General features: G+C 38.0%; 1 protein-coding gene across 1 annotated transcript; it reads right to left on the reverse strand.

Moving 5' to 3' along the window:
- Positions 1-1612: 1612 nt before the first annotated feature.
- opn7a (opsin 7, group member a) lies at positions 1613-12370 on the reverse strand. Its single transcript, XM_073817057.1, has 5 exons — positions 12286-12370; positions 6423-6585; positions 5363-5490; positions 4551-4885; positions 1613-2263 (listed from the first exon to the last, which is right to left on the reverse strand). The coding sequence occupies exons 1-5, from the start codon at positions 12368-12370 to the stop codon at positions 1613-1615; spliced, it is 1362 nt and encodes a 453-aa protein (XP_073673158.1).
- Between the last annotated feature and the right edge of the window lie 844 nt (positions 12371-13214).

Genomic DNA, 13214 nt, shown 5'->3' on the forward strand with positions numbered 1-13214 from the left:
CATAACTCTCCCATATGAGCGTGTGGCAGTAGTCTGTATTCAGCATTCAAACAGGAAAACTGGAAGAGCTAGAACTGTGGATATACCAATATAGAGCTTAAATTTAATCCTCTGGTCAAATGAGGTAACAAGAACATCAAGTGTCTGCACATTCCCTCTTTACTCTGTCATTGGGTTGATCTGATTTCTTTCACATCAACGAGATCCGCTGCTAATTCAACATGCAGAATCACCTGAAATTTAGCTAGTCTGAGCCTTTAGGAGTTTCAAATCGTCATCAGATTGGTTGAATTATACAGAATTTCCAGGAGATCTGTGTCACGTTCTTTTTAACATTCCGCCTGTAAAAGATGCCATGATGCCAAACCTCTTCGCAAAAGAAGACGGCTGTCTTGTTTACATCTGTGACTACTGTATTAAGGTCATTGCACACTGGCTCCAAAATTTTTGTATGCATTTTTGTATACTTACAATTTTTTTCATCCTTTCCAATCAAAATGCTTGCTACAGATTGGAAAACGCAGAAAATCTAACCTGATCCAAATTTTTTATGACAGACGAAACTTTTGGATACAGTGTGTAAAGACGATCGACACAATGTGAGGTTGTATTTATTTTTTACCACGCAAAAATTTCAGACCTTAAGCGAACACACTGGAAAAAACTAAAGCTGGCTGATGCTCAAAAACCACCCGACATTCCCAGATTTGAAGAAACGTGAAGAAGGAAGCATTTCATGAGGAACCTTTTTATAGCTCCCAGAACTATTAGCGGAAATACCTGCTTTTTTACGTATATGCAACGCATGAACTGGGAATGATTTTAGTTTTAGCAACTCCATTTGGAGCCAAACCCATAAGACCTTTGTTCATCTTTGGAATAAATTAACAAATTTTTGATGAAATCTGAGAGCTTTCTGACCCTGCATAGACAGCAACACAACTACCATGTTCAAGGCCCAGAAACGTAGTAAGAACATAATTAAAATAGTCCATGTGACATCAGTGGTTTAACAGCAGTGTTATGAAGCTACAAGAATACTTTTTGTGCGCAAAAACAATGTACTTACTATCTTTCTGGGCCTCCATTACAGACATTGCAAATATGCAAATAAGAACTTTAAACCTGGGGTTTAGCAATGTACAGTGTGAAACAACGTATGAACACCCAGAATTAATTGTTATCCCCAGGTAATTAAAAGCAATATGAAACATGAAGCAAAATAACCCAGGATTCAACTTTCCCGGGGGTGTACAATGCAATGACCCAGGGTTAACTATTTCAAGTGTGAAAAGCCTGAAGTGTTCATTCCCTCAGCAGGTAGCTAAGACGTGTATAACACTTCATTTTAAAATTCAGTGAGCTAAAAAAAAGCACTAATATTCTGTTAGTTGTTCATAAGAAACCTTTTCTTACAAAAATTACTTTAAAAAACAATCATTTCACTCCATTAGAGATAAATCAACACACACAATACCTTGCTCAGAAAGTCATTAGTTGTCAGCGTCTTAATTGAGGCATATGTAAAAGTATATTTACTCCCCTCTGAGACAAGTGAATACACACACGCAGCGCATGCGCATAAACACACACCCCTGCATAGGCTCAGGTGTTACGGTTTGGTGTTTTTGGCAGCTTTGCCATGAGCAGGCACCGTTTCTAAGGTGATCTCCAGACTGTCAATCTCTGAACATTTCCGCCCCCTCACGATCACCCGCACAGACTTCTTACACTCCGCTGACTGGCTCTTTGGTTTGCATTCTTTAATCGCTCTAGATTCCCGCTCCAAATTGGGTTCGGTGCTGTCCTGCAGAGACAACTGCACAGTGTTCACGTTGACGGGACAGCGCCGTGGGTAGTGCTTAAACTGCTCAAACGGGTCGTTGCACCTCTCGCAAGTGCAATGAAACAGACCTACAGGCCCCCCCATTGATTCTGAGATGGATTGGCCTTGTCGCCGCAGGGGTCGCAGACTGAGGGCTAGCGATGGCTGGTAGCTCCAGTGGGGAAAACACTGGCACAGGCAGTAGTGCAAGCAAACCCCTCGCAGGGAGTGCATGTCCTTGCAGAGGAGGTGGCGGAAGTTCGGTTTGAGCAAGAGGTAGATGAGAGGGTTATAAAGGGTGGAGGATTTGGCAAAAACTGCAGGGATGGCGAAGGCCAGGGGTGGGATGTCTTCAAAATGGCCAAACGCTGCCCACATTGACACTAGTGCATATGGACTCCATGCAGCGAAGAATCCTATACACACCGCCACACTCAGCTGGAGAAAAACAGAGAAAGAGCATGATAGAGGCGTCATGCAGTACTTCAAAGAGGGGTTCACTTCCAGAACAAAAATGTACAAATAATGTACTCACCCCATTGTTTTTGAGGAAAACATTTCAGGTTTTTCTCCATATAGTGGACTTCTATGGTGCGTCGAGTTTGAACTTCCAAAATGCAGTTTAAATGCAGCTTCTTCTTTTAAAATAACAATTTATATACTTTTTAACCTCAAATGCTTGTCTTGTCTCTCTCTGAGATGTTCATTAGTCACAGTTAGGGTAGGTCGAAAAACTCTAAAAATTTTATTTTCTCCCTCAACTTCAAAAATCATTTTAAAATCATCCTACATTGCTGCAAAAGTACCATTCCAGTGTTTGCAAAGTGAACATGCAAAAAAGATCAAACCCCCCTAACAAAAAAGGTAAAAAAAAGTGACATAGGACGATTTTGAAGTTGATTGAGAATATGTGATGGGAGTGTTTCGACATACCCTAACTGTATTGAACCGCAAGTTCAGGCAGAGCAAGACAAGATGAGCATTTGAGGTTAAAAAGTATATGAATTGTATTTTTTTTAAATAACAGACAAGACCCTTTTGTTTACAACTGCATTTGGGATTGTGCGAAGCTGCATTTAAACTGCATTCTGGAAGTTTAAACTCAGGGCACCATAGAAGTCCACTATATGGAGAAAAATCCTGAAATGTTTTCTCAAAATACAGAATTTCTTTACAACTGAAGAAAGAAAGACATTAACATCTTGGATGACATGGGGGTGAGTACATTATCTGTACATTTTTGTTCTGGAAGTAAACTTCTCCTTTCATGAAGACTGTCATAGTATATCAGTTCTAACATTATGGAAGGAGTTAGGAGCGCATGTCTCATTTTTTTGTCATGAGTTCAGGCTGTTATTTTTGATATAGCACCTAAGGAAATCTTACAGGAACCTCACTTTTTTCTCGATTTTTTAAAACAAGTTTAAATTCCAAGATATTTTGTAAAATATTTGTTTTATATAAAATGTAAAAATAAAACGTTCAGTACATGTTCTAAAACTTTTCCCGCCATTAACACAATTTTCCTTTTTTCACTGGTGTACGTTAGGAACAAGCGTGCCGTAGGTGTCCTGAAAAGTGAAGCCAAAAGTTTTCGATCGCCCCCTGGTGGCTGGCTGCAGTATAGGTCATAAACCCGCCCTCTCCATGTAATCTAATGGGACGTGAGCCAAACTAAATAATCGAATTACACGGCAAATAATTTTTTTCCAAAGGTGATTTCCATCGTGTGAGGTAGTTTTTATAATGCTGATTCATGCTCAGGTGTTCGTTTTTCTAATAAGTTTGCTTTTAAGTAGTTATTTGATGCTATAAAAACGGGGTGTGGTGTCATGATTGTGATCGTGCGATTGGGTCTGCGGGAGTTTGGGCGGGACTTTGACACCGCGGCTCCGCCTCACGACACTACTGCGCATGCTCTGGCTCCAAACGAACCTCTACTGCGCATGCTCTGGCTCCAAATGACGTAACTTCCCCCAAGATGGTAGCGGCCATATTGAGCTGTTTTGGCTTCACTTTTCTATAGTGGAAAGAAGCGGAAACGCGTTGTCCATCTTTTTTACAGTCTATGGTTAGGAAGCAGTATTACACATCTTCTGAAAGAGTATTGAATGTCTGGATCAAAACATGATAAAGAAGAAGCAGAAACAAGCAATTGCGTATGCATATGCAAAATAATGTGATCATCAAAATATTAATCAATAAATAAATCAAAACTGCCTAACATTACAGAATGAAATGATGATCCAGGAAGTGGTGTAGGACTGTAGGTTAAAAAGCTTTGGATGTGTTGATGGAAGTGGTCTATTCCATCTATGTTTTGATCATCGGTTTGAATCTGATCTAGAAGTACTTGATTTTCTTGGCTTTTTGTTAAAAATGTTGCTTTTTTATGAAAAATTGTGAAAATGAAAACTAAAAATGTTGGCAGTAAGTTAAACTTCATTTGTTAAAATGCTTTAACTTAAGAAATAATCTGCTGATTGTTTTCCAACCTTACCTCTGTATTTTAAGGCGTTCATAAATTACAACCATTTAAGTTCAGATTTTCATTTTCATGTTCAAAAAGGGAGTTTAAAATCATATTGATTATATATTTTGTTAATTTTTCTTATCAACAAAAATGATATTTTATTGCTGTTTTAATATTCAATTTAAAGGATGTGTTTGTCAAAAGACAAAAAAATAAATAAAAAAAAATCACTGAAATAAATGAACACTGCACCTTCACAATGATGACCTGGATGTTGCCCATGCGCGTCTGCGCTGAGATGTGCTGCTCCACCGCTCTGCGGGACTCTCGGACCGTGAGCAGTATTCGTGTGTAGGAGACAATGATAATGCCACACGGCAGCAGGTAGCAGGCGATGAAGAGCACAGAGGTGTAGGAACGTGCGACTGAGTCACGGTTGGACCAGGACCAGTCAATACAGCAGGCTGTGCCATAGGGTTCAGGGCCATACTGCCCCCAGTGGGCAAGGGGGGAGCATGCAAACACGAGAGCGTAAGCCCACGCGCAAGCTATTAACACACGACCGTGCTCATAAGTGAACCTATTACCTATAGATAAACAAACATTTTAAAAACAGTATATAAAATATTAATATAACTTTAATTTAAAAGACAAGTGACATGAGTAACTGAATTTTTCATTCTATAAATTTGTCAAAATACTAATTCATGTAGGAACGAAACAAGTGACTGTTTGTAGGAGTGAGTCATTGAATTATTCTCTCAACCCAACCAATCTGTGTTATAGTATAAAACTATATGGTATAAAATAAACAAATATATATTTTTATTTAAAAACGAGTGTTTTTTTATAAGTGAGTCTTTGAATTGTTCATTCTATCAATTCATCAAATCACCAATTCATGCAGGAGCAAAACATGTGATTGTTTAAATGAGTAAGTCATTAAATTATTCTCTCAACCAAACCAATAGTGATTCATTTAAGAAATCCTAAAGAGAAATATTTCCACTTGTGGACTTTCAGACTGTATTTAATAAAAATAATAAAAATATAATGTAGCATACCGTGAAGTGGATAGCAGACTTTGAGGCAGCAAACAGTGCTGAGTATAGTGAGAGTGGTCAGAGAACAGATTCCAAACAAAACACCACAGAAGGCATAGATCACACACACCGTCCTTCCATAAAGCCATCTGCAAACAGACACAGCACTCAGAAAAAAACAAGATTAAGGGATCTTCAGTGGTTCTTTGCAAAGTAGTCCTCCATTCTTATCAGCCAAATCACCATTTTAATTTTGCCTTGCAAATATGTTTAATAACAGCCTTTTTCGTTTGTGCCGCTATACTATAGTTAAGAGAACCCTGGGTGTTAAGACTTGTATGGGTTAATGTAACGTACATTATGTCTCTACCCATGCAAGATTTACATAATTTACAAAATCCACATCGTTTTATACATTTTTTGGACAATGGGGGATGCCATTATTTCGATAACATGAAATGGTTGCACTCTGTGAGCAACTATAGTGCTACCTATTGCTGTTTTTACCGCAACACAGTTCTGCAAAGAACATTTGCCTTGGGTTTGTTTGTGGCTGTTTCCTGATGTACAATCTTTCACTCACACTAAAAGAGAAAGACGTAAATAAGGGACAAAGTCACACAAACTAGAGATTGCATTTGTCATTCTTAACCACAGTCTGAAGTAAAGGACAGTTTAACCTTGATGGCTGTGGTCTGGATTTGTGTGCTAGATGTGCTCTATCTGTGACACAGAGTCACCCTGTGCAAAAGGAGCCATTGGACTCGGTCTGTCTCCTGCATTCTTTCCATATCTACACAAATCATCATTATCTTTGCATTTACCGGACGGTTTCCTCTTGATGGAGCATTGAACTGAATGTGTGGATGCGCCTTTTTGGTTTGAATTATATGAACCATTTTGCCTGGGAAACATGATGAGCTGAAGTGAAGTGACAGCTAAGTATGTGTATACAGGATATTGCAAAAAAAAAAAAAAAAATCTACTTTTAAAGACTACACCGCAGGACCGCCTGCATGCCGGTCGATAACTGTCCTATCTCTTTCCAGTCTTTTTTGGAGTTTTTATTTCTTTGTGGTACCTGTGGGCGAGGCTTGAGGTGACCGCGAGGGGGTAGAGGCTGAGGGTCATGCCCAGGTCACTGATGGCCAGGTTAACAATGAAGAATTCGGCTGGTTTTAAGAGGTGCTTCTTCTTGTAGGACACGTACAGCAGCATACTGTTTCCCCAGAGCGAACAAACACCTGCAAGACCAAAAATGTGAGAAGAATTTGTGGTATGATGTGGTGATAAATTCCACTAGATCATTTCTGAAGTTTCATTTTTTTATCCACCAACAAATTGGAACTGAACCACACTCTCATTTATAAATTCTTGATAAAAGTAGAACAGTTGTAGAAATTATATTTGGCAGTCTGTAGTCCCAAAAGCCAGAGGAGAATTAGCATTTTGTACTTATAGGTTCCCTCTGGAGTTTTTAGAAAGACAGTTTTTGATTTATTAGTAAAATAACACTTTCAAGCTTGTTCTACTACATAAATTACAAATACTTCAAACATGGGTTTTGAAATAGCCGAAAATATATTTTGACTTGTGCTTGTGATGTCTCTTGAACTTAAGCTAATGACTTGAAACAAGTAATTTTCTGACAGAATTGACTTTAGCCTGGATGTTCTTTTTTGCCAGACGTTAATTCAGTGTGTGGAGAATCAAAGCCATGGGTTTACACAGAAGTCAAACGATAAAGATAACTCTGAAAACAACAAGAAGCTGCAGTGCCAAGTTATGTTCGATGCAGTTGTTTTAATAGAGGGAAACAAGATGCAATTCTAATTTCAACATTCATTTTTCTTCAGACATTCTGTAATGAAGGAAAGGAAAGGAAAGGAAAGGAAAGGAAAGGAAATGAGGTGATGTGAGGCCAAGTATGGTGACCCATACTAGGAATTTGTGCTCTGCATTTAACCCATCCAAGTGCACACACACAGTAGTGAACACACACACACACCGTGAACACACACCCGGAGCAGTGGGCAGCCATTGCTGCGGCGCCCGGGGAGCAGTTGGGGGTACGGTGCCTTGCTCAAGGGACTCACCTCAGTCGTGGTATTGAGGGTGGAGAGAGCGCTGGTTATTCACTCCCCCCACCTACAATCCCTGCCGGACCTGAGACTCGAACCTGCAACCTTTGGGTTACAAGTCCCACTCTCTAACCATTAGGCCACGGCTGCCCCAAAAAAAATAGGAAGTGAAGGGAGGCCAAGTATGGTGACCCATACTAGGAATTTGTGCTCTGCATTTAACCCATCCAAGTGCACACACACAGTAGTGAACACACACACACCGTGAACAGACACCCGGAGCAGTGTTTTAAAGAGTTTAGTTTTAAAAAACGCTCTTTACTCAATTTGACCTACATTTACATACATATTGAGACTACAAGCAAGCTAAAGCTGGCAAATTGAGCTCATTCACCTATTTTACAACTACTTTCCCGCTGACGAGTGGCAGAAGCCCCTCCCTTGACGCGAATTCGCGTCTGTTGTGAAGAAAATGTCACGCGCGAATGGCGCGAGTAAACTCAAATGTTCAAGCGTTCAATTACGCGCGAACAGCGCGTTTTTTCCGCGCAAGTCGCGTCCGGTGTGAACGCACCATATCGACTGAAGAAAGAAAGACATGAACATCTTGGATGACTAGGGGGTGAGTAAATTATCTAATAGAGTGAATTTTTGTTCTGGAAGCAGAGATGGGAAGTAACGAAGTACAAATACTTCGCTACTGTACTTAAGTAGATTTTTCGGATATCTATACTTTACTTCACTACTTATTTTTGTGCCAACTTTCTACTTTTACTTCGTACATTTTAGCATGAGTATCTGTACTTTCTACTCCCTACATTTTTCAAATCAGTGTCGTTGTTTTTGCGTTTAAATATTATGCCATTTCGCAACGCATTTGACCCATCCATGTCAATAATATGCACCATGCATACAACAAACTGATTGGTTCACACTTAGAAACGTATGTAAACACACAGAAAATACAATTGTATTGGTGCATATGTTGTGACACGCACAACTGAGTTGTCGCCTGGTTTTAGTTTTTTTTTTATTGTTTTACGCGTATTTATCAGTCCGTTATGCTTCTTGGTGCTATGATTTCCCAACAGAGCTTTTTGTATTCATGTCATTTAATTTTGCTCTGCTTGCACTTATACATGGAGTCCGATAAACTTTTCCCTAAAATGGTGGTTTTGTCCTTCGCAAGGTTATTTTATACTTTTATACTTTAAGTATGTTTTAGAGCCTGTACTTTTTACTTTTACTTGAGTAAAAATTGAGTCAATACTTCAACTTTTACTAGAGTCTTTTTAAACACAGGTATCTATACTTTTACTTAAGTAAAGAATGTGTGTACTTTTGACACCTCTGTCTGGAAGTGAACTGCTCCTTTAAGCAATCTGAAAGAAATTTTCACAGCAGTTATCCTTTAGATCATGAACCATCAGGGAATCTCATCAAATTTCCACCGCTTAAGCTTCAGATGTGCCTTCTGTAAAAGAACAGCAGACACAAATGACGGATCAAACCCTGCTTTAATATAGTGATAAACTTAAGCCTTAATGCATGTAACACTGAGTCCAGACAACAATATAATATACAATGACAAAAATCCCGTAGCAAAAGTAGATGGTTCAATAGTGTGAGTGCCAATCAAAATCAAGCATTCCACTGAACCATGTAATGAGGTGCCAATCTACCAGCCTAATATTAACAACAGTCCTATCCTTATCTCGCTGAAAGGAAGAGAAGGAGGAAAGGTACAGAGGCAATGGGAGTGAATAAAAGACAGCAAGACGGAATAAAGGAGAAGGTCAGTGCTCTGTATGTCGAATTGAAAAAGCCAATTAGCATTTGGCGCACAAGTGTTCTAGCACTCAATCCATCTCCATTGTTTCTGCACCCAATGCATCAGTAATTATGATGCTAAGAGTGAACACTTTCATCAACCATGTCTAATTATTTTAATCATGCAGCAACGAGCTATGTAAGGAACCATAGGGGTAAATAAAAATTTAATAAATTAGACCAAGGAGGATTGTGAGATGTTCTGTAGTGCTCCACAGACAGTTTGTTTCACATAAATAATCAATGAACACTGCAGAGATCCATCGTGCATTTTAAACGAAACATTATGACACTACAGCGTTCTCTATCAAAGCAAACTGAGGACAGCACATAAAAAAACAATCTGAACATGGAAAAGCTTTGTGTACAGGCCTAGGCATTACCTTCAGTTCAAGCATTCATCAGAGAGATAGAATGTTTGAAGAGATCTTTGTTAGAAGAAGAATGGATGTCAAAGTGGAGTTTTTGATATACAAACACAACAAAAAGTATGTAGCATATAACCGCAGGAAATGATGCAGGAAAGCAACTTTAAATTTGTTTTTAAAATTGCCATACATTGTAGCTTTACAGTGAGTTCACCCTCTGTTTATGAAAAAGGTTATTTAGAGAGGCCTTTGTGTGCATGTCTTAGTGAACATAGCAGCAGAAATTGATCTATTGTGTGTGTGTGATGTTGGAAACAGCAAAATACTTTATTGTGGATCATATACACTACCAGTCAAAAGTATTTGAACAGTGCGAATTTTAATGTTTTAATGTTAATGTTTATTTAATGCTCACCAAGCCTGCATTTATTTGATCCAAAGTACAGCAAAAACAGTAAAATTTTCTAATATTCTGACTCGCTGCTCAAAAAAAATATATTGTTATTATTATGTTGAAAACATCTGAATATAATTTTTTTCAGGTTTCTTTGATGAATAGAAAGTTCAGAAGTACAGCATTTATCTGAAATAGAAATCTTTTGTATCATTATAAATGTCGCTATCATCAATTTAAAGCATCCTTTCCAAATGTATTTGAGGGTATTAAAGCAAAACATTTCTACGTAAAAAGTGAAAAATAAAAGAAAACAGAAATAATGTATATTACCAGTTGGTCACGTGTGATGGCAAAGCTGAATTTTCAGCAGCCATTGTCTTTATAAATCATTTAAATATGTTGATTATTATAATTATTTATAAATTTATTTATTATATTATTTATTTGAAATATAAATCTTTCGTATGATTATAAATGTCTTCAATTTTTTGAATCCTTGCCGATTAAAAATATCAATCTTTTTTTGTTTGTTTGTTAATTTTTATTTTTTTTTACCACATAGGGTTTTCTGAGCGCACACATCCAAAGCACGCACACAGAAAGTGGCTGTAACTCAGCATGTGAGTAATAAACTAAGTTGTCTTTCATGTCTTATTGCGCTTAAACTGTAAAAGATTTAAAAACTACTTTTGCGAACTAAGTTTTCTGTCCGTTTGCAGCCAAAAAAGTACAGAAAGATTTTCTGAAGAGTGAATATCAATAATTAAAAAAATCATGTGACACTGAAGACTAAAGTAATGATGCATCACAGAAATGAATTACACTTTAAAATATATTCTAAAACAGTTCTTTTAAATTGTAATAAATTTAAATATTTCACAATTTTACAGTTTTTCTTGATGCAAATAAAATATTTCTTTCAAAAACTTTAAGAAAACCCCTAATTATTCTTAATTATTCTAAACTTTTGGTTGGTGGTGCATCATGGTCGTAGTAAATTTTTAATATTTAAAATGAGAATTTTTAAAGTACATATGCAATAAAAAAAAAAAATCAGCACTTCAGCAGTAGAAAACTTCTGCTTGAGTGACTGATTGTATAATTCAGTTTAGACAGTTGGCTAGATCAATAAATGCGTGAGAGTTTTTAGTGAGGGTCATGGGTGCATCCCCTCACAACTGCATGACTGGCACTTAAACTAATCACAAAGATGCACATAAACAGCAAGTCAACTATTGCTGGCAGCATACTGTATTTGGTAAGAAAAAGCAATGATCATGACAGCATCTGTAACATTCAGCATTACAGATATTAGTCATTTAATTTAAACAATCAGTATGATTGATGAAGTCTATGCTATTTGTGAATTACTTAATTAAGAATGCAAATGCTAAATTAATCTATCAATTTTAGAAAGACAAAACACACTATATGTGTTTTAAATACATGTGTGTGTTGCATATCTGTGCTGTTTATTCAGTACTGTTTTTATGCAAATTGTCCTGTGTTCAATTTGCGATCAGATTGCACAGATTCCACAGGCTTGTTTGTGCCATTACCTAATTTGCAAAATTCCTTCAGTGAATTAGACATTAAAACAACACAGCCAAATGTACAAACAAAAGACGCTGTCAGCCAGCACATTTCCTTCTTAGTAAATTCCCCCAACAAACTCACAATCACAAACCTAATCTGTATCACTTACTATTACCTGCATGTGTTTAACAAACATACACCATCATAAAAACATCCAACGCTCAGAGTGCAGAACTATACACCTGTGCACTTATGTTAAGATCAGAGCACAGTGCAGACAACATTTGCATTCAGTGCTAGATGTGTACTGTATGTGGATTAAATGATGTTTTATTAACAAGGTTTGGGAGGAGCACGATCAGATATGATCAGGTGAAGCTCATCAGCCAATCACCTTAACAAGCTCAATTCATGTATATAAATACCGGCAGCTCACCTCTGTTCCACGACGGTTTTCTAGCATCCCACCCCCACCCCAACGCCTCACCCTCCATTTAAGTCATCCCAGTTCGGGATGGGGGGGGGGGGGGGAGTTCTCTGGTTCGGGCTCCATCCCGAGCTCGGAGCCCTCCCCCTGGACAGCACGCCAAATATGCTTATTAAATTGCCTTACCACATTATATGAGAGTGTGAACTCGTGAAATAGAAGCAAATGGAAAGCTTGTAATTCTGATATGGTTCATAGAACAAAGTTGATGAGAATGTGGATGAAAAATGAATTCTCGCTCTTACCAAAAAGGGAGTAAACCACGCCCACTGTGATGTCAGCAGCCACTGGGATGTTAGACTGGAAGGTACTGTTGTCCAGTCCTTGCATCTTTAACACACACACACACACACAAAGAGAGAGAGAGATCAATCCACAATAATAGACGTCCCAGGTGTCCCTAGAATGTGTATGTGAATTTTAGCTCAAAATACCCCACAGATTATTTATAATATCATTTTGAAAATGCAGAAACACACTGTTTTCTTGCAAATGCAAATGAGCTGCTGCTCCCCGCCCCCTTTTCCAGAATAGGTCTGTCTTTACAGCTCGTACCTCAGATGCTCTGCTAAAAAAAAACATCTGTTTGGTTTTGATTATCATGTCTATCGTGTGTTTAAACCATATTAGTTTAAACTTCTGATATTGGGTTTTCTAAGCGCACACATCCGAAGCACGTAGACAGAAAGTGGCTGTCATGTGGCATGTGAGTACTAAACTAAGTTCTCTTTCGTGTCTTATTGCGCTTAAACTGTCAAATACACACAAGTTCAATGTAAAACACGCACAAGTTACAAAAAACAATCGGTTATGTCTCTGAAAGCAAACAGCTGGGGAAGAAATCGAATGTTTATAATATTAGATCTGTGTGGCAGCAGCGTAATATACAATAAATAAATAAATAAAACAAATGCCCTTTTGTCTCCTCTAACACTGGGACTCTAAATAGCGTTCTGTGCTTATCTGTGCAGCCAATGACAAAACAGTTAGCATGGTTTCCTCAAACATTTGCCATGGCGTTCAAACTGGTACACCATTGTGGGCAATAATATTATAAGATCCCCTTCCTACGACACTGATCTGCTAATTTTTTCACATGCTTGCAGAGAAAGGCTTACCACAACATTTTTTGGGTTGGTAGATGCACCAGGAGCCCATTTATAGCACTTAAACA

Source organism: Garra rufa, chromosome 13 (assembly GCF_049309525.1).
Source record: "Garra rufa chromosome 13, GarRuf1.0, whole genome shotgun sequence".
Taxonomy (NCBI): Eukaryota; Metazoa; Chordata; class Actinopteri; order Cypriniformes; family Cyprinidae; genus Garra; species Garra rufa.

Bases quoted from the DNA above. Each gene is read 5' to 3' on its own strand.
- opn7a (XM_073817057.1), bottom strand. From the start codon at position 12,370: ATGCAAGGACTGGACAACAGTACCTTCCAGTCTAACATCCCAGTGGCT. The intron at 6,586-12,285 runs GTAAGAGCGAGA...TTGGTCTTGCAG, and splicing joins CGTGGTTTACTCCCTTTTTG to GTGTTTGTTCGCTCTGGGGA. The intron at 4,886-5,362 runs GTATGCTACATT...GTTTATCTATAG, and splicing joins AGTCTGCTATCCACTTCACG to GTAATAGGTTCACTTATGAG.